This window comes from Pogona vitticeps, chromosome 1, assembly GCF_051106095.1.
Source record: "Pogona vitticeps strain Pit_001003342236 chromosome 1, PviZW2.1, whole genome shotgun sequence".
NCBI classification, from domain to species: Eukaryota; Metazoa; Chordata; class Lepidosauria; order Squamata; family Agamidae; genus Pogona; species Pogona vitticeps.
Genome location: NC_135783.1, coordinates 210,876,976 through 210,902,259, shown reverse-complemented (window position 1 = coordinate 210,902,259; position 25,284 = coordinate 210,876,976). Strand labels below are relative to the sequence as shown.

The 25,284-nt window shown below is 38.0% G+C and overlaps 1 protein-coding gene across 29 annotated transcripts in view; it reads right to left on the bottom strand.

Moving 5' to 3' along the window:
- BAZ2B (bromodomain adjacent to zinc finger domain 2B) overlaps positions 1-25,284 on the bottom strand; it is a 297,222-nt gene that overhangs the window by 60,767 nt on the left and 211,171 nt on the right. For 20 of the 29 annotated variants that reach the window (XR_013536707.1, XR_013536710.1, XR_013536708.1 and 17 more), the window contains 10 exons: positions 23,520-24,141; positions 22,043-22,342; positions 20,111-20,171; positions 17,801-17,909; positions 17,429-17,530; positions 10,634-10,844; positions 4,796-4,888; positions 4,609-4,670; positions 2,800-2,865; positions 809-874 (listed from right to left, as the gene is read on the bottom strand). Coding sequence is in view for 23 of the 29 variants with exons in the window: in XM_072982530.2 (XP_072838631.2) it covers positions 809-874; positions 2,800-2,865; positions 4,609-4,670; positions 4,796-4,888; positions 10,634-10,844; positions 17,429-17,530; positions 17,801-17,909; positions 20,111-20,171; positions 22,043-22,342; positions 23,520-24,141 (1,692 nt within the window). In the remaining 6 variants the exon portion in view is untranslated. The remainder of the gene's footprint in view (positions 1-808; positions 875-2,799; positions 2,866-4,608; positions 4,671-4,795; positions 4,889-10,633; positions 10,845-17,428; positions 17,531-17,800; positions 17,910-20,110; positions 20,172-22,042; positions 22,343-23,519; positions 24,142-25,284) is intronic. The other 9 variants (XM_072982563.2, XM_072982573.2, XM_072982579.2 and 6 more) reach the window with 1 other exon arrangement.

Below are 25,284 nucleotides of genomic sequence, written 5' to 3'. Positions count from 1 at the left end.
ATATGTTCCAAACAGTACATGTGAGTGATCAGCTACATGGACTAAACAGGAACAAGCCAAACAAGGTTTTCATATTCTCTGCCGTACAGATGTTGTATGTAGTTGTCATCCCAAACCTGGCAATATTGAATTGGACCCAGACTCTGCTCTCAAAATAAACTATGAATGCAAGAAGGATTCAAGAAACTTTGAATGCAAGATTGATGCAAGCGGACTCTCTCTCCACAGAAATAAGCTGGTTTCAGTGAGCGGGGCATTACATTGAACCTAATCCAACCACTTGGGTCAGGATTCAAAAAGTGCCTTGAATGTTCCAAAAATGCTCTTGCATGTGCAGAGAGGAACAATCACTTCCACCTCCTGCCCTTGTTTTAGGCTTCTGAAAATTCCATAGTTTTAAAAGGTTCAGAAGGGGTGAGGGAACGCAAAAACTGAAATGAAGCAAGATATCAGATTGGAGAATTTAGACATTTCTGGAATGGACATGTGTTAAACTTCATTTGATTTAATAGAACTACTCCCCAAGTCTGCTACATGCCTCCTTTAATAATGCCATAACTATTTTCTATTTGTACACAACTGATTACCCAATAAGCCAAAAGGGCATGGTGATAATTTTTTAAGACTCCATATATGCAAATTAAAACATACAAAGATATACATTACAGACATATATAACAGACAGAACAAAATGTTTCTTTCACTTTTTGACACATTATCAATTGTTGATATGTATGAACATATATAATCAATTAGTTGTTGTTTTAATATTTGGAAGATAAAAATTCTAACATTCATCTAAACTAACCTTTATTCGTTTCTCAGCCTCCAATAATTTGGCATTTGCTGCTTCTTCCTTCTTTTTCTTTTTAGCCTGTGCATGCAAAACAGGTCCCAAGGTCATGCAACAACACAACTACAGTTTGGAAATAATCTTGGACTAGGAATAAATCTTCCTGCCTCACAAGGTGCAAGACAACACATCGTGTGTACAACATAATACATACATCCTCAATACATTTTTGCACTGTGGACAATTCATGAGACTTTGTGGAGAAGTAGAGATTTACAATTAAGAAATATATTGTACAATGATAATTTTAATAATAATAATCTTATAACTGCAGAGCTGGAAGAGACCCCATGGATCATCCTTACTAGGAAAGACTGAACTTTCAATTATTATTTTATTTAAGGTAGTACATTAAAAATCTTGGGGGGGGAGAGCAAATGATTATTTATATGCATATTTAGTAATTAAATCTAATTAATGTGCAAGAAATATTTAATAATTTTAAACTAATATCAAGAACCACTTATCAGAATATTATTTTCTACCTGATTAATGGACAGTTATGGCAATTGAGACTAAAAAGAAATCTGTTGCTAGACAGATTAGAAATTGAGTTCTGAAACAATCTTAAATTTAAATTTTCTCCAACCTCAACCACACATGGCATGGTTACATCACAAACCAACTGTTTACAACACAGAGACTCACAGATTTTTAAAAAGAGGCACAAACAGGCATATTCTTCAAGATTAAAAGCATGCTGTTCAAATGTCAGCTTTGAAGATGCTTTCTTAATGTTTATTGCCTGTACTGATCATTCAACCAAATGCTACCCTTGGAATTTAGTTTTTCTGACACCTCCAGGCCTGGATCAAGAGCTGCCTTTCTGGGAACAGAAGGGTTTCTTCCATTCGCAGAAGTGACTGAGAACCAGTGGAAGCTCTGGCTGGAAGAAGGGAAAGGAGCTGATGTTTGCCACTTCCACTTTCTTCACAGACTACAAGGCCAAATTTCATGCTGTCCAAGACAGTCATGCAACCGCTTAGAGAAGAACAGCACTGCAGAAGGTACAGAGGGCTGTAGGACAAAGGAGGAATCGATGAAAGCTCAGCAAGTGTGTCCCATGAGCAGAAATCTACTGTCAAGGTCTCTGGCCCCAACCTTCAAATTCACCCCACATTTCCAAATAGTCTGATACAAAAGGAAAAAAAAACCAGAGTGTCCTATAGAGTTCTGTAGCACCATAGACAATATCACATCACAGCAGGAATAGTTTATATGAAGCCTTCAGCAGTCCACATGCAAGCCTCACTAGCTTCCTTGGAGCTACTCAGTGGCCCACCCTACTCCCAACTTTAAAAAAATGTTAGAAAAAAATAGCACAAAAAGTTATGTTGTGCCTTATTGGACTGTGGGGGCTATTTTGCAGTAAACGGCCTGGTGGCCATTTACCTTCCTAACCCCTCAGCTCCCTGTTTTGTTTGATTTTATTTTGGTTTCTTTTATAGAAAAATATTTTGGCCTCTAAGAACAGAAGAATGGGTTTTTTTTCAGTGCCACACCCCCAATTTCTGTAAGAAAACAAAATTGATGTGGGTATCATGGGAGTGGATGTAACCCTCCAAGGTCTAGGGATGGGCATGGGCAGGTTCCCCACCTCTGTGCCAGTATCTACTTTATAATGCACAAGGTGAAACTGAAGAATTCATTGCACCCTGTAAAGTGAATTCTAGACCACAAAAAGCTTATGCTATAACAAACTAATTAGCCTCTAAGTTGCTAGGGGAATCTCATTTGCATCTCTGGAAATCCTACATGAGTAGTATTCTCAAATAGTTTTAACTATGCTTCAAACTTAAGAATATGCAGGTTTAGAGCCATAGTTCCATTTATAGATAAAAGCTTTTTACAAATAAGAGACAGTGCAAGACTGTGATACAAGACTCGTGAACTGTTATAACAACCCGTTCCCCCAATGAAAGCTGGATTCAATGAATCAGTCATACCTCTAAAATTTGCTGTGCCCGAAGTTCTTTTTCCATCCGAATTTGTTGAATTCTTTTAATTTTTTCCTATAACAAGAGAAGCCTTCATGTATTTTCAGAAGTAGTAGTAACCGGCCATGGTATAATGAATCAAATCTTTCCTAAAATGAGGTGCCCAGGATTGGATGCAGTACTCCTAATTTAGCAAGTAGGTTAATTAATACCCTTTTTATCCTGAGCACTAATTGAACAGCTCCAGGAGTGAGGTTTCTGGCTATGGAGCCAGAGTTTGGGAGCTCAGTTCCCTCCTGTGCATCCCAGAAGAGTCAGCCTGGGTGGCCTTGAGCATGCTACAAAGTCCCAGGATGGCCCCATAAGAAAGCAATGGTAGACCGCTTCTCATTACTCTCTACCTGGAAAACCCAGAAAACGGTCACCATAGTTCAGAATTAACTTGACAGCACATTATTATTACATATTGTTGCGAACACCATGGTTCTGAAAATACGCCCAGAGACTGCTTTAACTTTCCTAACTGCCTTATCTTGCTGTTGGCTCATAGCTTGCAGCCCACCAAGAGTCAAGCTAGACAAGACGCTCAGCTTCTATTTTGAAATGGTGCTCCCTCAGCTGTTGAAATATATTTGTTTGTCATAGGACATACTTTCCTTCAGATTCATATTTTGCATTCCAGCCTAGTTTGTTGAGTGATTTATCACAGGAAGATGAATACTGCCTTGATTAGCGGGCCTGATTGTCCAAGCTCACTATTCTGAGGAAACTGACTCCTTTGAGTGAGAAAAAAGAGCAAATTCCATGGAAGACAAACCTCCCCAAACATCTAGTTTGACCTTAATATGCCTAGGTCTTGCTCACATTTATTGCTGGCACGCAAGATCTCTCTATCCCATACTTTTGCCTTCATCATCATCATTTTAGAACTGCAGATCTGGAAGAGATCCTATGGCTCATCGAGTCCAGCTCTTGTCAAGGAGGCACAGTGGGGAATCAAACTCCCAACCTCTGGCTTCTCAGCTAGAGACCTAAATTACTGAGCTATCCAGCAGTTCCATTGTTGAAGGGTGGGGGTGGTGTACTAAAATACAAGACTTTACATTTAGTTCTGTTGAATCTCATCTTTTTTGTTTCTGAATCCTATAGTCTTGGCTATCCTTCCCAGTTTTATGTCATTCAGAAATCTGAAAAGCATCCATCCTATACCCACATTTAAAAAAAAATTCTGAATGGCACATTTCAACATTTTTATAAATGGCTTGAATGTCGGTATATGTGTTTTAGGGCAGGACACTAGGGCACACTCCAAGGGAAACATCCCCCAGAAGGATGTTGGAAGAATGTTTCCCCTTAGGATTTTTTAAAATTACACTTGCAAAAACAGCTGTGAATCATCCTAACTGTAATATCATCCAACCCATGTTTTACTCTCTTTTTAACAGAGTTATCATGGGAAATCTTAGAACATATGCTGCTGAAACCAAGGAAGATCAGGCTCCACTGCAGGAATAGACTTCCATTTGTGTAACACTGGCCATAATCTATGGTTACCTACTATTTTATTTTCTTTACTTTATCATTCCTGCTCATTGTTATTTAACAGCAGCTTTGTATGACCACAGCAGAGAATGACTCATATTTCCATGTTTAAAAAGCTATACCAGCTGGGTTTTTTTCACATTAAGCTCTGGATCTTTATAGTTTATCATGCTGTTGTATAAAGGGTTCAGCTTGCAATCTTGATAAACATATACAAACCACAAGAATAACATATTTGGTAATGTTTATAGCTAAGACCCGAAATACATAAATTACCTGCTGTTTCATTATTTTTATCTGCTCTTTTTGCTTTCTTTTTTCTTCTGCAGCTATAATAGCTATGAATAAGACAAAGAAAATAATATATCAGCAGTAAATAAGTGTCAGGTAATAGAAACCCTACGTCAATGAATTAAAAAACTCTTTTGGTTTATTATGTTCCTAGAAGATATCTAGGGCTCACCTTGCTGTTTTTTTGCTTCTTTGGCGGCTCGAGCCTGTTCTTGCTTCTGAAGTTTTCTCAAAAGTTTGATTTGTGCTGCTTGCCTAGCAATTTCTGCAAAAGAGAAAGGAGATACAAAGGTTGGCAAAAGCATATACAAACATGAGGTCATCACCACTCATAATACAAAATAAGTGTTTGACATGAGAATTTTCTTAATATAATTTATTTAAATTACTTTTACCCCACCTTTCGCCTAAAAAAGGAAGACCCAAGATGGCCCACAAAATTAAAATATATATATATAATATTGAAAGCTAAAAAACAGTAAGTTATTTAAATATTTAAAAAGAGTTGAATAAACATTATATTAAAAACATTACATAAAAGTATTACTACAACAGAATGAAAAGGAACAAAAATACAAACCATTTCCATTTTTAAAAAAAACCTTCTTAGACAGCAAGTCACTAAGGGAAAGAGTGCCTGAAGAGAACGATTTTCACCTGCTTGCGGAAGGGTGGTAAAGATGGAGCCAGACTGGCCTCCTGTGGGAAGGAATTCTGGGAGCAGCAACAAAGAAAGACCTCTCCCGTGTCCCCAACCTTCATATTTGTGAAAGTGGTGGGGCCAAGAGAAGGGCCCTCCCTGATGATCTCAACACCCAGACAGGCTTATAAAAAAGAGTCCTTGAGATAGCTTTGACCAAAGCTGTTTAGGGCTTTACAAATTAAAACCAGCTATTTGAATTGAGCCTGGAAACGGACCAGCTAGCCAGTGGAGCTGATGTAACAGAGGGGTTATGTGATCCCTTTAACCACTCCCAGCTAACAATTTGGCTGCAGCATTTTGGACCCAATGAAGTTTCCGGAAATTTTTCCAAAGATAGCCCCGCATAGAACATGTTACCATAATCCAGCTGGGATGAATTAAAGCACGTATCACTATGACCAGATCAGACCTCTCCAGGAACAGGTACAACTGGCACGTTAGTTTTAACTGTGCAAATGCATTCCTGGCTACAACCGAAACCTGGGCATCCAGTGTCAGAGATAAATCCAGGAGCGCGCCCAAGCTGTGCACCTGTATATTCAGGGTGTGTGTGTAACCCCAGCCAGCAGAGGCTATTCCTTGATCTGCCTTTCAACTAGCCAGAAACACCTCTGTCTTGTCGGATTAAGTTTCAGTTTGTTCACCCTCATCCAGTTCATTATTGACATCAGACACAGATCTAGAACTGAAACAGCTTCCTCAGATTTAGATGGAAAACAGAGCTCAGTGTCATATGTGTAAAGGCGACATTGAATCCCAAAACTCCGGACAACCTCTCCCTGTGGTTTCATGTAAATTTTAAATAGCACTGGGGTGAGAGGCACTCATCATCATCTTTGAACTGCAGAGCTGGAAGGGACCCTATGGATCATTGACTCCAGCCCCTGTCAAGGAGGCCCAGTGGGGAATCAAACTTCTAACCTCTGACTCTGCAGCCAGATGCCTTAATCCACTGAGCTATCTAGCAGTTCAGAGTCCATCTCATCTAGGAACTCCGAAAGCCAAGAAGACACGATCTGGTCTAACACCTTGCCCCACAATTAAGAGACCGGCCAGTAATTATCAAATAACCCTCCAAGGGTCCTGTCCACACAGGCTGCAAAAAAGGCTTCACAAAAATCCTTGCTGTTGTTAGTGTTGGTGGAAAATTAAAAAGAGGAACAGATGTGAGATCACAGATACTTCTCAAGACACTGCACAGTCCTCTCCCCCCATGCTAAGCAAAGGGACAGTAAAGTAATCATTATGATCACCCAAGATGCTGGAAGACAATCTAGATTTTTATATGAATCTTCAGGGGTAGGACAAAGTTCATCTTGACATACAGGAGATTTCAACTCCTTGGATCTGAAACATAGCCTCTTCTTCGATCTGTCCTAATTTCTCTAGAAATTAATGTAACCATATATCTGTAATTTCCACTTTGCTTTACCACATTATGTTCCAAAATAATAAACAATTGCCAGCAACTCATAGCTAGCAGCAGGGCTACGCTATTCCAGTAACATAAATGTATCACTGTGAAGCGATCTTGGCTGAGTCAAACTTAAATCTAGTCTAACAGGATCTTATGAGGATGGCAGCACCTCTCAAAATTGGAGACAGAAATCTCTTCTGCGATGTTGTCTGAATTCTTCTACACAGACTCAACATACTGAAAGTGAGATTTACACAGACATTGTCCCAGTGACTTGACCCTTGCTGCTACTTCAAAATGAAAAGAAAATTTATCCCTGTATAGAAGTAACCATGGAGGGAGGGAACACCTCAGACGGTACAACAAAATGATGTATTTGCTTATTAAACAATTACCTTTCCTGATGTTACTGTCATCCACACTGGCATTTGTGCAGTCCTTACTAAGGATTAAATTTGAAGTTATAGAGAATGTTTATTCCCTGTCATTAACCCATTTTTGCTCATCTAACAGAATATCTCCAGAAATACTATATAAGCCTCAGTATTCAGATTTGCAAATTAAGCCCGTGTTCACTTTCCAAAAACCAATCACAAAACAGTATATGATAAATAAGGTAAGGAAAACCATGTGCTAGGACCAATGCCTTTTACCACTTGGTGGAGCACTTCTGCCATAAATTATATAAACATTACATCAAGTTTGTCCCTTAGATGCCCCTTATCTTCATGGCCATCTCTTAGTGGTCTTGAAATGCCAGGAATTTGCATTCTTCCCTAAGTACAGACACCAAAGGTTTTCTCGCAGTGAATCAGTTTTTGGTGGGGCACAGTAGCAATGTGTAGCAACAGTTGGGAAATCACAACTATACATATAACATTTTATAGGCAGCACAGCAGATCTAATGTGCAAGACAAGCTGTCTAAGACATAAAATAAGGCTGGAATTATTGGCAGAATATTTCCGACACAGATGCGTCCTCTTTGGAGGTATATGTATGTGCCAGTTTATGGAATCATGAGCCACTGAAATGAGAATATCCAGAAGGTTGGCACATCCTCGGAAGCTTGTGCCAAAGGCTTGATAATTATCTTCTTCCCACAAGTATTAGGAGCTTGAACTCTGATCTGTAATGTTGATTGCATTGTGTGGCACATATGTAAATATGCAAGCACCAGAAATACTGAGGAGAACAATTGTTCCACCAAGACAAGACCATAAGCCAAGAGCTCTAGTCCTGAAATTAGAAGGTGAAGTTTCTTTTATTCTTTGGAGGCCATCCACAGAGTTTCTCTCCCTTGGAATAATCAAAAGTAAATAGAAACTAGAGCATGATATGGGGAAGTAAGTAAGTCGTGAAGTCTTCCAGGCTGCCAAAAAACGTTGCTTGCTGCCCCCCCTCAACCCTCAGGAGGCAATTATTTCTAACAGGTTCATTATAATATTAAATGTTTTCATAATCATGATGAAAAATGAGGTTTTCTGCCAGAGATAGCAAGTTTTCATGACAGCTTCTCAGAACAGATTTTCATGTTTCTATGAATTGAGCTCTAATGTGTGCATACGCTGACACCTCAACCATGTAAATATCTACCTACAGTTTACGGAACTGCCTAATCTATGTCCCAAGCAAATTACAGAGCAAACAGTTTCTGGGACACCTTAATGTCCCATTAGTGATTCATGTGACACGAGTCAAGCCTGGGTTAAAGTCCTCAGACATTAAAAACAAATTGTCAACTTGGAGGCCTGTAACTGAACTACTGCTGTAAGCAGAAAATCCATATAGATTATGAAATAAAATCCTTTATAATTAGGAAATTGGAAATAGGCAGTAATTATTAGAATGGGATAGGGAAAGGAATTTTCAGATTTTGTACAGCTAGTCTGCTTTAAGAAGAGAAATACAATCCCAGGCTAGGTCTGTATACATTTACTAACTTATCACTGTGTGAAGGCTGCAGATGCAGAGAATGTATATTGGAGGATTGAGATTGTTAAACTAATAATAGTGAGGAAAAGAGCCAATTAATCTCAATACTGCATTTTTTAAAAGTACAGTGGTGCCTCACTTTACGATTGCCCTGCATTACAACAATCCGCGATTGCAAAACGATGGTCTAAATGGGGGAATTTCGCTTTGCAATGATCGGTTCCCTGCTTCGGGAAACGATTCTTCACAAAACGATTTTTTTCTAACAGCTGATCGGCAGTTTCAAAATAGCCACCGGGTACTTAAAATGGCTCCCCGCTGTGTTTAGGGACGGATTCCTCGTTATACAGGCAGTGAAAATGGCCGCCATATGGAGGATCTTCGCTGGACAGTGAGTTTTTACCCCACTGGAACACATTGAATGGGTTTCAATGCGTTTCAGTGGGGTTTTTTATTTCACTTTATGATGTTTTTGCTTAATGGCGATTTTCCTGGAACAGATTATCATCGTTAAGCAAGGCACCACTGTACATAAACACCTATATATCTGGATTATATGACAAAATTAAGCCTTTCTTCAGTCACACACTCATATTCACACCCACACCCACTTTATCAGATATTATTCTGAAGTCTAGAAGAGAGAACAAAGATTTCCTAAAATCAAGATTTACTAAACACTAACTGAAATCCTGTTGTGCAGTTATACAAAACATGCAGTTGCACCTTTTAGATGCAGCTTGGCATAAAGTAAGAAATCTCCAGAAACATTATCTATTCCATATCGAGTCATGCAACTCAGTGTGCAACAAATCATGCCAGAGAGGCATTTATTGGTTTATGGTAATTCACATCTAAAAATTATACTGGTGGCATAATTACACAACAGGATCTTGGCCAATCATCTATTGCCTAAATAAAGAAAATTTCTGAGAGAAAATGCTGGACACATGAGCTCAATGTCTAAGGACAGAACAACTGCTACCAAGATAATATTCCAGTTTCAATGTTGCCACCAGAGAAAACACCACTACAGTATTTGAGGAAGACAGTATAAATATGCAGCTGACACGAATGCAAAAATGTATTCAGAGGTTAATATTTACTGTTCACAAAATCCTTCACTGAGCTGCTCTCCTCTGCCTGGAACCTCCCACTGTCTTTCCTTCGTTCTTTAGATGGTTCTCTTTCTCCCCATTTTATCCTCTAAAAATCCATCCAGTTGAAGGAGAGCAATTGGATGGAGTTCCCAAATGAGTTTCATGACTGAATGGGGATTTTCCAAATCCTGTTTCAGTACTTTAATCATACCACAACACCTCTCTACTTGCAAAATATGTACTGTGTATCCTACCTCAAAGGTGTGACATAAATGAGATGCTAAATTGTGATTCGGTATCCAGTAACATGTACAGTGGTGCCCCGCATAGCGACGATAATCCGTGCAGCAAAAATCATCGCTATACGGATTCGTCGCTATGCAAAATAAAAAAGCCCACAGGGATGCATTGAAACCCCTTCAATGCGTTCCTATGGGCTTAAAACTTACCTTTTAATCGAAAATCCTCCACATGGTGGCCATTTTATTTGCCCGGTAAGCGAGGAATCCATCCGTTTTACCCGGCGGCCATATTGGAACCGCAGATCAGCTGGGAAAAATCATCGCTATGCGAAAATCGGTAAGCGAAACAGCTTACCGATCATCGCAAAGCAATTACCCCCCATAGGAAACATTGTTATGCGATTGCAAACATGATCGCAAAAACATCGTCGCTATGCGGATTCGTCGTTAAATGGGGCGCCCGTTATGCGAGGCACCACTGTACTTGAATTAGAAACTGCTGTGCAGTTTCAAATAATCATAGAATCATGGAATAATGTGGTTGGAAAGAGCCTATGAGCAGTCTTTCGCTGACACTTCTAGCATACATTTGGACAAGCAATGATAAATCCTTACCTTGGGCTTGTAGCTTTCTTAATAGCTTAGCATCTGTATTGTCAAGGAACTCAGTGCTACCAACATTTGGAGGTCGACCTTTGCGACGCCTCATTTTTGATTCCTCTTTAGAACGCTGTCGATCCATATTTGGTGGCCGCCCTCTACGTCCTTCCATAGCTCTGATTCGAGGAAGGACGTCGTCTTCTTTCAGCAAACACCACTGCATCCCCTTATAATTAATATAGTTAAGAGATAATCATTACAAACATAAAATCATATAGTTTAAAATATACATCAATAGACAAATGTGAGCACTGAATCCTATGTCTATATACCTGTATGTGATTTGTAAAGTTGAATCCATTCAACTAACAGATCAGCTAAAACAAAACAGACTATTACTAAGCAATGGAAATGAGATCAACGGCACAGAATTGCAAGTCACAGAGTTATACCAGCTTCTCCTTGTATGAAATAGGTTAAGGTTTCCCTTCAGTTAGTATCCAAAACCAACACATACTTCGTAGTGTAGGGTGAGATCAATATTTATTTATTTGTTTAAAATATTTTTTATCCTGTCTTTCTCCTTAAAAAAGACCCAAGGCAGCTTACATCATTAAAAAGACAATAAAAGCTAAATACAGTAAGTATACAAATATTTTTAAAAAATTAAACAACTATTATACCAAAAATGGAATATAAAATCAATACATAAACACATTTAAAACAACAGAGCACAATGATCCACTTAAAAACTCCTCTCAGAACATCAGCTGTAGAGATTTCCATTTAGGTATAAGAACTACAGATAGCTAAAACTGGCAGAGCTCAAACAAAATCAGATTTCTTTTACATTTAGATCTTCTACCACAATACTGACAAGATTAAATTTATTCCATTTTAAAGCCATTTTAATTATGTTATGTTAATTGCAAAATGAAATATTAAATATACAGTACCAGATTTCTATTTTTCCTGGTAGAAAGGAAAATATGAAATGCCACTTTCTCATCTAACAGTAAGGCATGACCTTTATTTGTGAAAATTGCAAACTCCCTCACACTTAAGTATCTAATAAGAAAAAAATTAGGTCTATTTGGCTAAATTTATCTATTTAATCCCATTGAGCTCACTGGTCAATTCATTAGCCTGCAATCCTACATGAAACTACAGTACCTGGGAATAAGTCCTATTCAATGCAATGCATCTGCACAGACTGAATTGAAGGTGCCAGGTAACATTAAATATTAGATTTAATATTTATTAAAATGAAATTAATTATTTAGTGTGCCACAATTTTAATCAATATTCCTTGTGATCAGTATTACTTTCATTTCCTCATTTCCCTCCCTCAATTGAATTTTATGATGTTCAAAATTGTACATCCTTTCATATCTGAATGTATGAGGGGGTGCTGATAAGTATTGAGCCTTTCCCAGAAAAAATTGAACTAGGAAGCTATAAATTGCAGGGTGCATTGGCCAATTTGTCTGTATTCAATGGTGCAAAAATCAACTACCTATGATTTTAACTTATCTTTCACGTTCAGGTCCAAAGTGAACATGGCAGAAAAGTTCAATGTGGAAGAGCATAGGACCATAATCACATTCCTGTTTCTCCAAGGGAAAGGTGCAAAGCAGATCCATGATGAAATGTCACAAACTATGGGTGACAGTAGCTTTTCATATGCAACAGTTAAACATGGGGTGGTCAATTTTAAAACTGGCCGTTTCGGTGTTGAAAGTAAGAAACCCAGTGGAAGGCCTGTTTCTGTCTCTGTGCCTGCAAATGACAAAGCCATCCATGGCATGATCATGAAGGACCGCCGAATATCAGCCAAAGGTATTGCTACATATCTGAGAATATCACGTAAGAGATTGGTGCCATTATCCACAACAACATGGAAATGAGAAAGCTAGCAGCAAAGTGGATCCCCAAACTTTTGACAACCGAACAAAAGAGGAAACGTGTGGAGTCATCGGTGGCTGTTTTGGAACATTTTGCAAGAAATGAGTCAGATTTCCTGGGCAAACTGGTAACTGGTGATGAGAAATGGATCTACTGTTATGATCCTGAGACAAAGGAACAGTCTAAGGAATGGAGGCACAGTGGCTCCCCCAGGCCAAAGAAGTTCCGAGTGCAAAGGTCGGTGCAAAAGCAAATGGCAACTATTTTTTGGGATAAGAAAGGAATTCTGCTGGTGGACTACCTCCAACAGTTTTCAACCATCAATGCAACATATTACTGTGCTTTATTGATGAAGTTGAGGCAAAACATCAAGGAAAAATGTTGAGGAAAGCTCTCCAAAGGTGTCATCCTGTTGCATGACAATGCCTCGTCACACACTACAAGTGAAACAATGGCAAAACTGAGGTTCTTAGGCTTTGAAGTCATGCCCCATCCACCCTATTCTCCCAACCTGGCTCCTTCTGACTATTATCTGTTCCCCAAACTCCAAAAAACACCTAAAGGGACAACAATTTGGGAGTGTTCTGGAGGCAACTAATGCTGCAAATGAGTGGTTACACCAGCAGTCGAAAGAATTTTATTTGCAGGGACTTAAGAAGCTGCAGGACAGATGTCGCAAGTGCACTGACTTCCTGGGGGAATATGTAGAATAGTGTGGCAATTATAGCTTCCTAGCTAATTTTTTTTTTCTGGGAAAGGCTCAATACTGATCAGGACCCACTCGTATATGTTGGAAGCTGCCTTTGGAGCATCTGATCTCCATACAGTTCTTTACCAGAATCCCCAGATTTTGTTCTTCTTTTCGGAACTTTAAGAAAAATCCTTGGAATGAAAGAAGACACATTATTTAAGAAAAGAGACAATTAATGTTTCAAAAACTATGGCTCCATTTGTCCACCTGTTAAAAAAATCCCATTAAAACCCCTGTTAAAAGGAATGGAACGTATTTTGTCAAAACAGAAAATTGTTTTCTCTCACTTGCTAACAAGCATTTGTCCTTCACAGCATCTCCACAACATAGACATTCCTATTGTTTCTCAAAACTCTTTAGCAGGCAAAGATTACAGAGACTACTCAGCACTAAATGTAAACAAGCATAATTAATGTTTTTAATCTCTGCCTTTGAACAGAAAGGCCAAACAGAGATTGTTTTTCTTTTTTTAGGATGCTGGGAGATTCCTTAAAAGCAGCAATAAAAAAGTTAGAAAATGTATTCTTTTACACTTAACTGTCTTCAAAACTAGGCAATGCTGACTGCAAATGTTTTGAAAAAGGTCTTTTTGATAATGTAAAATTATGTAAATGTGCACAGTTTAGAACTAAGTAAAAGCAACACTTATTGGATAAATGAACTCACAGACCATAGGCACTGATCATAATAAATATTGTTTCAACCGGTTATAACCTCTGTGATTGGAGAAATGGATCCTTGAAAGGAAATTAAGTTGACAACAGAAGCTTGAGATCAGTACAGAAAAAAAGAATTGTTAGTTTTTATGGATAGATGTTCAGTGATTTGCTAAAGAAATATTAGAAACAAATTAAAAAAACAGAAGTTATGAAGCATTTTGGCTGAAGTTAAATGGAATGTATTGATGGTATTGATTAAAAGCTGTCTAAAAATGAGTGTATAAGACAATGGATAAGAAGAAATGGATAACAACTAAAGAATTTAGGCTGACTGGTTTAATTCTTTTAGGCAAGAGAATTTCATTTCAGAATTGTGATGTGTGTCAAAATCACAATTGTTTAAGGTAATGAAGCATATTCTTTACATTTAGAACATGGCTCAAATCTTCTAACTGTATTTTTATAACAATTTTTAAAATTTTTGGAGTGGTCTTTTTCTTGTATATAAAATACACATTAAATAAAAGTATACAAAATAGTATCAGATTGACTGATTCAGTTTTCTACTCAGAAACAGCATAATAAAAGGACAAAATATCTAAAAAAGAAGTTTTTTCACTATTAAATATATTATGGTAAAATAAAATTAGGTCAGAAAGCACAATGGCAGATGGTGTGAAATGATATACATCACTGTCTGAGATTCTGAAGCTAATTAATGAAGTTCAATATTCATTTATACATAACCTAAGAGAATTTGCCAAGAACTTACTGGTGACAAAGAGCAAATGCCCACTAATTGCATCACAAACAAAAATATATGGCATTTGCAAAACCGGTTGGGATAAGTTACATACTGGTTTTTGAACTTACTAATGAAGTTTGAGACATAACTGGACATTTGCAGAATGAACATATAGACATATCTGAAAGCATACATTAAAAGCACATTTATGCTAGGAAGCATAAACATAATGCTACTGCTTTGAATAAAACACACTGCACTTGTCATTAATATTCTCTCAAACACATGTACTGTAATTTTAAAAAGCTCCCCTAACACTGAAGAATCACTTACCTCAATTATAGTGCACTCCAGAATTCACATCCTGTACAATTTCACCATAATGATAATATAACTATATTCCTGCTCCCCAAATTTCTTAAATGTTTCCTGACTCTCCCCAAAGTGAGGAGAAAAGTCAGGAACAGAGAGTTACCGCCCATAATAACCAGAAGGTTCATCTTGTTTGGCTGGAATTCATCTCAATCCACACTTGACAAAATCTCACCAAAGACACCAAGAAATGGACAGTGGACATCACATTTACATTTCATAATTGGGCAGTTCACTCAGAGGAGTGAGGATGCTGATTTGCTAGAACTGTTCACTTAGTTTACAACACTAACAGTTACGGCATAGTAAGAGTTTTTCAATGGAAACACAAGGTATATTTCCTTTTCACCCCACAACCATTTCTGCACATCAAAATTGGTAGAAAACTTATCTATGGTGAAACTCACATCCTCTTTCATGACTAACATCTGCAGTGTAAACATAAATCCAGCATCTAGGTTCTTAATACAGATTTGACAAAACCAAGCAGGCACAACAGAAAAGACCATATGGCATGTCAGCAAAGAGAGAGGAAAGAGGTGTAATCATGGTGTGGTCAGGGTGTAATCATGTCAATGTCCTCACAGACAGAACTGGTTTTAGAAGAGGGGGAAGTAGGGACACCGCTTAAGAGTTGGGTGACAAATGTTGCAGGAAATAACTTAAAAGTCACCTATTGTACGACAAGGCGGTTAATTATAATAATTTAAAAAAAAACCCAAAGAAACTTGTCATGTAGTCTTAACAATTCATTAATTCCATTAAAACCAGGGGTTTTCAAGACATTTGATACATCATACGGTCTTGTCATATGTTATTCATCTGTCTCACCCTGTTTTTAGTGTCATCATTTTTCCCCTAAAGAACGTTAGGAATTGCATTTCTGAGAAACTGCTATGCTTTTGACAAAGATTTATCAAACACTCACAATGCTGTAATTCCAATGATTCCTCAGGGAAATCTGTGACAGTCAAAAAAGCATAAAACCAGTGTGCAATTTAACTCTACTATTACACGATGTGATAATTTCAACGCAAGGTCCCCTTCCCCCTCAAACTTAATGCTGAGAACTGTAGTCTGGCAAAATTTCGAAGAATTATTTATCACAAGTTTTTAAGCTCACTCCCAGAACAGAATCCACTTTTCTAAAGCCATGATTTATCAACCACTGGATGCGTGTCTAAACATGTGCACAAGCAGATTTACTCCTCAAATCTTCTTTCAGCTGCTGAGGAAGAAAAACTAACCTAAACCCAAAGAGTGCCATTCCTCAAATGTTTTGTTCTGCATAATTAATTTTTCTGCAGCAAATAACAATTTCTGTATGACATTTTGTGTGCATGGGATAACAGCGATAAGCATTTCCCCCCAAAACCTTAGGAAGGATTTTGGGGAATAGGATTGGTATCCACACAACATTTAACTTGTAGTTGGAAAGTGTTTGCCAGAAGAAGAAGAAAAGAGGAGGAGGAAAAGAGGCCATACATAGAACTCCCCAAATTCCAAAACCACAAAAAATGAAGCACTGCCTGCCTACCATATAGGACTCTAAGTAGTGAGTATTGCAATTACATTATGTATGTATTATAATGTAAAGGTATATCTGTTATAAGGAAAGGTTCCAGTTAGAGAACTCCAGATACTTCAGGCAGTAAATTTAAAAAGATATATAAATACAACTGCAATCCTACTTCTGAACTGTTAAAAATGCTTTGTAGAGGTCATTGTGTATTTAAGTACCGTAACTCTGCATTTCACTCCAACATTTCAAAATATACCATAAAGTCAACTGTGTTTAAAAATGATGCATAGTGTATGAACAGGATCACTTAGGATTATTATATATACGACATAACAATGAAGCTGATCTACCAAATGTTTAAATAAACAAATAGTGTGGGAATTCTAATGGAAGGAGAAGACCTTTAAATAAAACCCAGAGGTACCAGTTTATCAATCCCCTCACACAACTATAGCCAAATTATGCTCCCTATAATTTTTTTTAAAAAAGGAAAAAAACAGTAAATGAGGGAATCTAGAAAAAAAAACATTAAAAAATGAGGGTAATTAAAACACTGGAATATGCTTAACCTTAAAAGGTAAAAGTGTCAGACAGCAGCAGTTTCCAAATTTGATTCTGCAAGGTGCTGAGTACCTGTGAAGTGAGACTGATACCCCCTGATTTCTTAATGTTTTCCAATTGTTTCTAGATTTGGGTGGTCAGTTACTAACAGCTATTACCATAAAGTCACATGTATGGTGGTACGAATGAACCAGCTAACAATAGCAATGCTCCAGAGTGTAGTAAAAATTATGATACTTAATTTTATTATACTACTCCTCGGATCAAAGACTTTACTTTTTTAAAAAGCGGATACCTGCGGTCCATCTCTGGCTTCATAGAAGTCACCCACTCCTATTTTTGCACTGAAGCTGAAATTGTCCCTTGAGATATCCATTATTCCATTTCTGCTGAGATACTGAAAAAATCACATATTTTTCCACTTCAGGATTTAAGTCATTACAACCCAGCTTTGATGTACAGCTCATATTAGAGAAGCAAAATGTTTTGCATATTCTGGCAAGGGGAGATGAATTTACAAGAGGTCAATTTAGAGACATGTTAACGTACATTAGCCTCCCTTCAGAGACCATTTTGCATCAAGGAACTTTACAGAAGAAAAAAACATAACTTTAAGACGTACATGCATGCATAGTAAGTACCAGAAGGCAGAGTATTTACAATATACCTTTACTACTTCAGGGTACTGCCTTAGTTTCTTTCCACATGGTGCATAATAGGCTACTTCTCCTTGAAGGCGGCCACCGAAGTTTCTTATTCTTGTTTCCCTTTGCCACCTGCAATAAAATATAATTATATGTGAAGACACAAAGCAGAGCAGAAATTCTATACACATGTGTGTGAGAGGGAGAGGGGAAGCACTGGCTGCTGGCAGCGTCTGGGTTAGGGCCCGCAGGAACACAGCTGGACTAGACACACTTTTGCTTCACTAGTTCAGGATGCCAAATAGTGCCAAACCAGCCTTCTCCACCAAGTGTCCAAGTACAATGTGATTCCATGCTGTCATTTCCCCAATTAGCTAAGAACGTATATGGTATTCATACATATTACAGTGGTGCCTCGCTTAACGGGCGCCCCGTTTAATGACGAAATCGCATAGCAATGAAGATTTTGCGATCGCTTTTTGATGGTCTGAATGGGGTTTTTTCGCTTTGCGATGATCGGTTCCCTGTTTCGCTTACCGATCATCGCAAAGCGACGATTTTAAAACAGCTGATCGGCAGTTCCAAAATGGCCGCCGGGTTAAAAAATGGCCGCCTGCTGTCTTTAGGGACGGATTCCTCGCTTACTGGGCAGCGAAAATGGCCGCCGTATAGAGGATCTTCGCTTAAAGGTCAGTTTTAAGCCCATAGGAACGCACTGAAGGGGTTTCAATGCATTCCTATGGGCTTTTTAAAAATCACATAGCGACGAAATCCCTTAGCAGAGATTTTTGCTGCACTGATTAATGTCGCTATACAAGGCACCACTGTATTTGGATGTGGGGCACTCACATGCTGCTATTCCTCACTCCCAGGGTTCCCTTTCAAATATCCACACTCAACATGTGGAGGCTGGGGTGGTAGCCCTGGAATATGATCTCAGGAGCATCACTCAAGTATGGTATGCTGCTTCTGCTACCACACTGAGCATTTTACATTTAATATGTCAGTAAGCATCTTATTAAATTATCATCAGTGCCTAATTTAGAACAGGCATAGAGAATACTTCCTAAATAAAACACCTCCAATATCTTATATATAACTAGGCCCGCACCTATGAATGAAGCAGCCTTCTGAGTTTCAGAAACATGGCTCTGAAACAGGCTAATTTGAGATAGTATTATAAATTCTGTTTTTGATTTTATACTCAGTAGAACGGTTTCTGCTCTCTATTAGAAAATTGGTATAAGACTGTTCAGGGAATTCTTCAATATTCTCAAAAGGAACATCTGATTGTTTTAATACTGAAGAAGGCAGAATGAAGCTTGAATTTCAGAATTAAAATTTTCTTCCTCTTACTGCTCCCTAATCTGACACTGCGTATGCAATAGATATTTTTACATGGTCTACTCATGATCTCTTCTACAAAGTTAGTGGGAAGGCTATTGCTTAGCACATTTTTTTCATGGAGTGGTTGCACAAGTCACCCAGCTAGCTTCAAATATGACTGAGCACTTGAACGTGGGTTTTCAAAGTCTAGCTTGTGATTCACTTCCACAGAAAGGTGTTCTAAAGCATGGCAAAAACACAGTAAGCAGTTGCACTATTATGTCTTCATTTCCACTGCAGTTGGAACTGTGTCAAATCTCAAGCAATCAGCTGCACTGCTGTTTTAACCTCTTTAATCAATAACACTATTCTTCCATTACTGTATATATCTATTTTAGCCTGGACAATCCAATAAAATACCTGAGTCATCTAAAAAAGGTCACCAAGAATCCCCTTGAAGAAACTGTAACTACTCCAGTTCACTGAATAACTAAAGTGCAAAACCTGAGCAAAATAATCCTTAGCTGCTTAGGGAAGAGGGAGATCTGAGCTGTTTCCAGTTTCAATAGAGAGAGAGAGACAGACAGACAGACAAAAGAGGTGTTAAGAAACAGATTCTTAGGATGCACACAGAAACAACACATCTTCTGAAACAATATAGATTTTAGATATGTTTATACCACACTTTGAGGTAAAGATGCCAGCTAGATCTGGGGTAGCATACAACGACAAATTAAGTATTTCCTCCTGCATATTACTTTGGCAAACATGAAACTGTATTTGCCATGTGAACAATGACAATTTCTCTGCATTTCTAAAACCCTAACGTGAAAATGCTGCACTCAGCTTTTTATTTGGATCTGAAACATATATTGACATCATCATCCTTTCAGTGTATAAGCAAGCTACCAGTAACTTGGTTGTTGTAGGTTTTTCAGGCTGTTTGGCCATGTTCTGGAGAGTAACTGATTGTCAATATTTAATTTCTAAGAAATTATTTCACATACCCATACTCCAGAGGAATGCGTAATTCTCGCTCATCTGTTACTCTTCGTCTTTTTGAAGTACCTTAAACAGAATTTAATTGGTTTATTTTACAAAAGCAAATAGATATTTGGATTAGACACTTACATTTTTGTCATTTTTAATTACAATATTTATTGAGCAGAGGTCATTTAAAACCCATATTCTCATTCTTCTTGCATCTTCTTGTCTAGTACAAATGCAAACCCTAACAATGAATATGTTTATGCATGAAATAAATACAGCTTTGGTCTGATTGTCCACACTTACAATACCTGATACATATAAGGTACTGTAAATATTAACAATAAAAAATAAGAACACTTTTAATTAAAGATCAATCATCCAGTTTCAGCAACATTTACTTTAAATCAAGGAAGTGAAAATTGAAGTCTAGGACATGTATTTCCAGATCATGCCTGAATCCATGGCAGCTTCGTAGCCAACATGAACTGGTAGGCTTGTGGCTCACTGGACTGCTGACACAACATAATGTGACATGAAGCATCTCCTCAGTTTCTACTAAACATATTTTCACACAATGAAAGCACTTCAGAGATTTGTGCCCCAGGCTTTTTATGACATTCTCCTGTTCCAGCTGCTTTCCACATTGAAGTCTACACCCATTTTTTTCCAACCCCCCCAAGTTTAAGAAGCATTTGGGAGGGTTGGTATGAAAGCTGCTAATAGGAAATTCTCAGGAGGGTACAGAAACTGGATGTGCACATGTAATTGCTCACACATATATATGCAAGTTGGAATGCTTCGAGCACTACAAGTCAGAGGAGCGCATGACAAGCCCAGCAGGAATTCCATTACGTTTTCACCCTAAAAGCAGCCCAAAGTTTCTTCATCTTGTGTATGCTGCTTTTAGAGAACTGCAAGTGGCTAGAGGCGCAGGGAGAGATAAAAGGTTTGTGGGGCCATCCACAAGTATTACTGAGCAGCTGAAATGACTAGTTTGCCATCAATCTGTAGAGGAATATGATTATCAGTGCTTGGAAATGAGATGCCAAACAGATTTCCTGCCAGTTGTCCTCTAATACCTACCGGTATCTGTTTTTAATATTTTCAAATGAAGGTGGCCCATAATGTCTTCCCCTTGAACTTTAAGTATGTTTCATCATTTAGTGAGACTGTTAAGTAAACAGTTTAAGGATTTAGGTATCATACAATCTGCCCCTAAACAATGACCCAATTGGACATGGGTTCAGATTTCCCATGTTGAATGTCTAGTATCTTCAAATAATGCTAGGAAAAAACCCTCTCTGAAGCACAGGAAAGTTCCTGCCAGTGCTTTTAGCAGACAATATCTACGTGGACCTGACCTGAGACCAAGATATCTTTCTATATTTCTGTGATGTTCTACAGACTAGTATTTTCCAACCTCATGCCCTCCAAGACTAATGTACTACAACTCACAACGCCTCTATCCAAAATCACAACCATGAAATAGTTTAGAACTTCAATTTGCAGAGCTTTCAAACTGAGGTGTAATTAAAAAACCTCAATCTTTGCAGTGTGTCCATTATAAGCCAATATGTTTCACAGAAATAGATGAGAACTTTCATGTTATGTAATTTCTGTGTTTTCTACCACTCCAGAGCATAAGATCTAAATTAACAAATCCAAATTATAAGAAAAACAATTTGCACTAAACATTAGAGAGAACTTCTGAGCCAAAGAAAAGACTTTCTCAGAATATGATGGATTCTATGTGGGAGATTCTGACGTTCGTATGGTTATAAAAAATATAATTTGATGTCCTGCTGAAATGCAATGGTTTAAACATAAGAAGGGCAGATCCCTGCAAGTGCTGAACAATTATGATCATTTTTAGATTTCAACCAAAATATTTTTAAAAATCGCCTTTCGTATTACAGGATTTTGATACAAAAATAAAATAACTGAAATACCACAGTGGGAGCTTGAACTGAGCCCAGATGAAGGTGTGCCCACAAAGACAGGAGAAGGGGATTCTGGACATAAGGCAGCTGGAGCAGAACGTGGTGTCTTTGCTACTTGGAGATTCAGTGGTGTTGAGCAAGCTGCAAGACTGATGGAAGAACTTTTGGCAGAAGAGGCTGACTTGTTCAACTTAACTGCAGACTTCTCTCCCTCTGTATCTGTCTCTGATTCATCAGGATCTTTATCATCTTCTTCCTCATCATCTTCAGATCCTTCAGTATCAGACCCTTCTGAATTACTATCAGATTCTTTGGGGAAACAAAAATAATCATGAATTACAACAAATGAACACTGTCTCCTTCTAGGATTGGCTGGGATTGTGTGCGTTCGAGAGCCAAAAAAGGAAGAGCAAAGAAAGAATCCAAGCAATAGCAGAGAGATATAAATTGAATGCAACGTATGTTTTGGATCCATTCATTTGGCTCAAATGCCAACCCACAAGAAAAAAACATTCTTACAATCTATTATCACTCTCTTTGTTAAGAACCTGACCACCCACAATTAAAATTTTGGCTAGCCATGCAGGGCCCTTTTTCTGGCTTACTGTCAAGCCTGCACAACTTTTTACTCAGTAAGCCAAATACAACTTACCAGCTATACACTGTAATCTATCCAAAGTTTGACTCTTCCTCTATTGTTCTGTTCCAGATGAACCACGAAAAAAGGATAGTTCTCTGTTCCTTTAGCATAATACTCTGATATATTTAGGCTAGGGGATTCATAATTTGTGCACGTTTGCATCAGGTTTAATAGTTTCAATTAAGCTCCTTGGCCCCTAATGATAATTCAGCAACAGAAGCTAGTGCAGAACATGCCAGCTCTCAGTCCCATCAATTTAGACAAAACTTGAGATAGTCCCAACTAAAGGACTCTGCACTTCATATTAGCTGGAATTCTAAATTCTCTCAGCCAGAAATATGGCAACAACTCATTCTTGTGTATGCCTTGAATCTGAGGTATGTATTGAATTAAATGGTGTTTAGTCCTGGATAAAAAGGTGAAGAATTTTTTCTAACATGAAGTTATATTATGCACAATGGGAGTAGTCCCCATAACACTGGGGGTTCAGATATTTAAACCAAATCTGAGACTTTTTTTACTCATCCCCTTTACTTTCTCAACATTTAGTAAGAGATCTCCACACACACTGGCACTCATTCACCATGATTTACAACAATCAAAGAAGTCTCTCATAAGTATGATCTCTCCCCAAAAAGTATTCTAGTGACAGAAGCAGCACTAGAAATACTATGAGCAAACTATTATATTGCATTTGGTTGGACTTATAAATTAACCTCCCTGTTAATTTATCAAAATTAGTATGGAATTCTATGATTATTTGTGGCATTTGCAGGATGAAGGAAAAAGCCGCCTTAAGAAAGATTACAGCATGCATTCAGTAGAGCTTCTTTAAATTAAATAAACCTGATTGACTATCATCAGAATCTTCATCTTCATCATCCTCATCTTCATCCTCATCCTCATCATCTTCGTCATCATCCTCATAATTGGAATCTTCAGAGTCTTTACTGCTAAGAATGTCTGAATCTGTTCCTCTGAACTGTTCAACTAAAGATTTTGTAGAAGGATGGTTCTGTTGTGTTTTTACTGCTGTTACTGTATTATTGCTGACTGACTTTTCCTTTGCTGGACCAGGTAATACAGGAGAGGTAGAAGACATAACAGGTGTCCGGTTGCTTGGTGTCTTTTTCCCACACGTGCTTAAATTGACTGGCGAGGAAAAAGTTATGTTGCTGGAAGTAGATATGTTTTCATTGACCTTGGGCTGAGATTTGGATTTGGTGGTTAGTGCTAGAGGAGCCTCTTGAATGACGCTCTGAATTACTCCATTGGGTTGATGGTTACCTAAAAGTGCATTGGTCAAAAAAGGATTAGAATGGTTGTTTTCTAAAGAGGTGTGTTTTTGATGAGCTGGTGAAGAACTAGTTGGCTTTGGACTGGATAATGCTGTGATAACCTTCTTCAGATTCTTGGGTGACTCATGTTGTTTCTTCAACTGTATTGGGAATGTTTGTTTGTACTGTTCCTAGGGAAACAGAAAAAAGATAATAAAATATTACAAACACAATAGCAACTGAGCAATGCAAAATTTACCTTGAACAGATGTGCGAGCTCAGGAAAGATAAGGCTATCAAATCATTATGGTGGCTATATGCCACTCCCAGTGTCACAGAAAGTATGTGTCTTAATACCAGAAGCTGGAACACATGCATGGATGGTGCCATTATCCTTCCTGACCTACACAGGCTCCCCACAAGTGTCTCCAGATTGTGTTCTCTGGGAAAAGTATGATGGACTAGATGAGTCATCTAACTAATCCAGCACAGCTCTTACATTTTTTATGCACTACCTTGTGGGCAGGTAAGCTGCTTTAGAGAAACTAAATAAATAATCAAAGACTGACTAATTCAGAGTTTTGACTCACTGAGGCTGTTGCAAGAACAGAAAGAAGCAATATTGCATTCTCTGCCATTCTCTACAGTGCAATCAACTTTAATTCTAAGTAGTAGTAGTAGTAGTAGTAGTAGAAGAAGAAAATGGTAGAAAGGGGACTCCAGTGGTAAATGATGGAAGATCTGTGATTTCTGATGGATTTATGACATTACTGTAATCTGAGCCATGCTAAAGTCCAGGGGATTATTTATGAAAGAAAGAAGGGTAATACTCCGATCCTGCTTACCTGTAATAATCAATAAGGCTTACATCCAAATAAAGTGGATTTAGGAATCAAATGCAAGCCCTCATAAACCTTCCAACAGAGGGGCATAACAAATGTTTTAGCGGGCAACTGCTGATAGGGAGCTGCAATCTTCCCAACCGTAGCCCTACAAACAAGCCTATTCAAAATCCTTATGGGAATGCAAATCAAATGAAAATGAAAATAATTTGTAAAGCTTAGTTAAAAAAATGGAGTACAGATTTAAAAATACCCATGTCTAACCTTCCCTTACACATGCAAAGAAAGCAAAGAAACAAAAAAATAAGCAACATACAGTAACTAAAAAAGTATGACAGTACAATTCATGATAAAAAATCCCACAGCCTCTGAATGAAAACCTGTTAGACAAAATACTACACTTTCCCATTTCAAAATCAACTCCCAGGCCAACCATGACAAGCAATTCTCTTTGGCTGCCAGTATAGAACACTCACTACTTTTGTGTGAAAG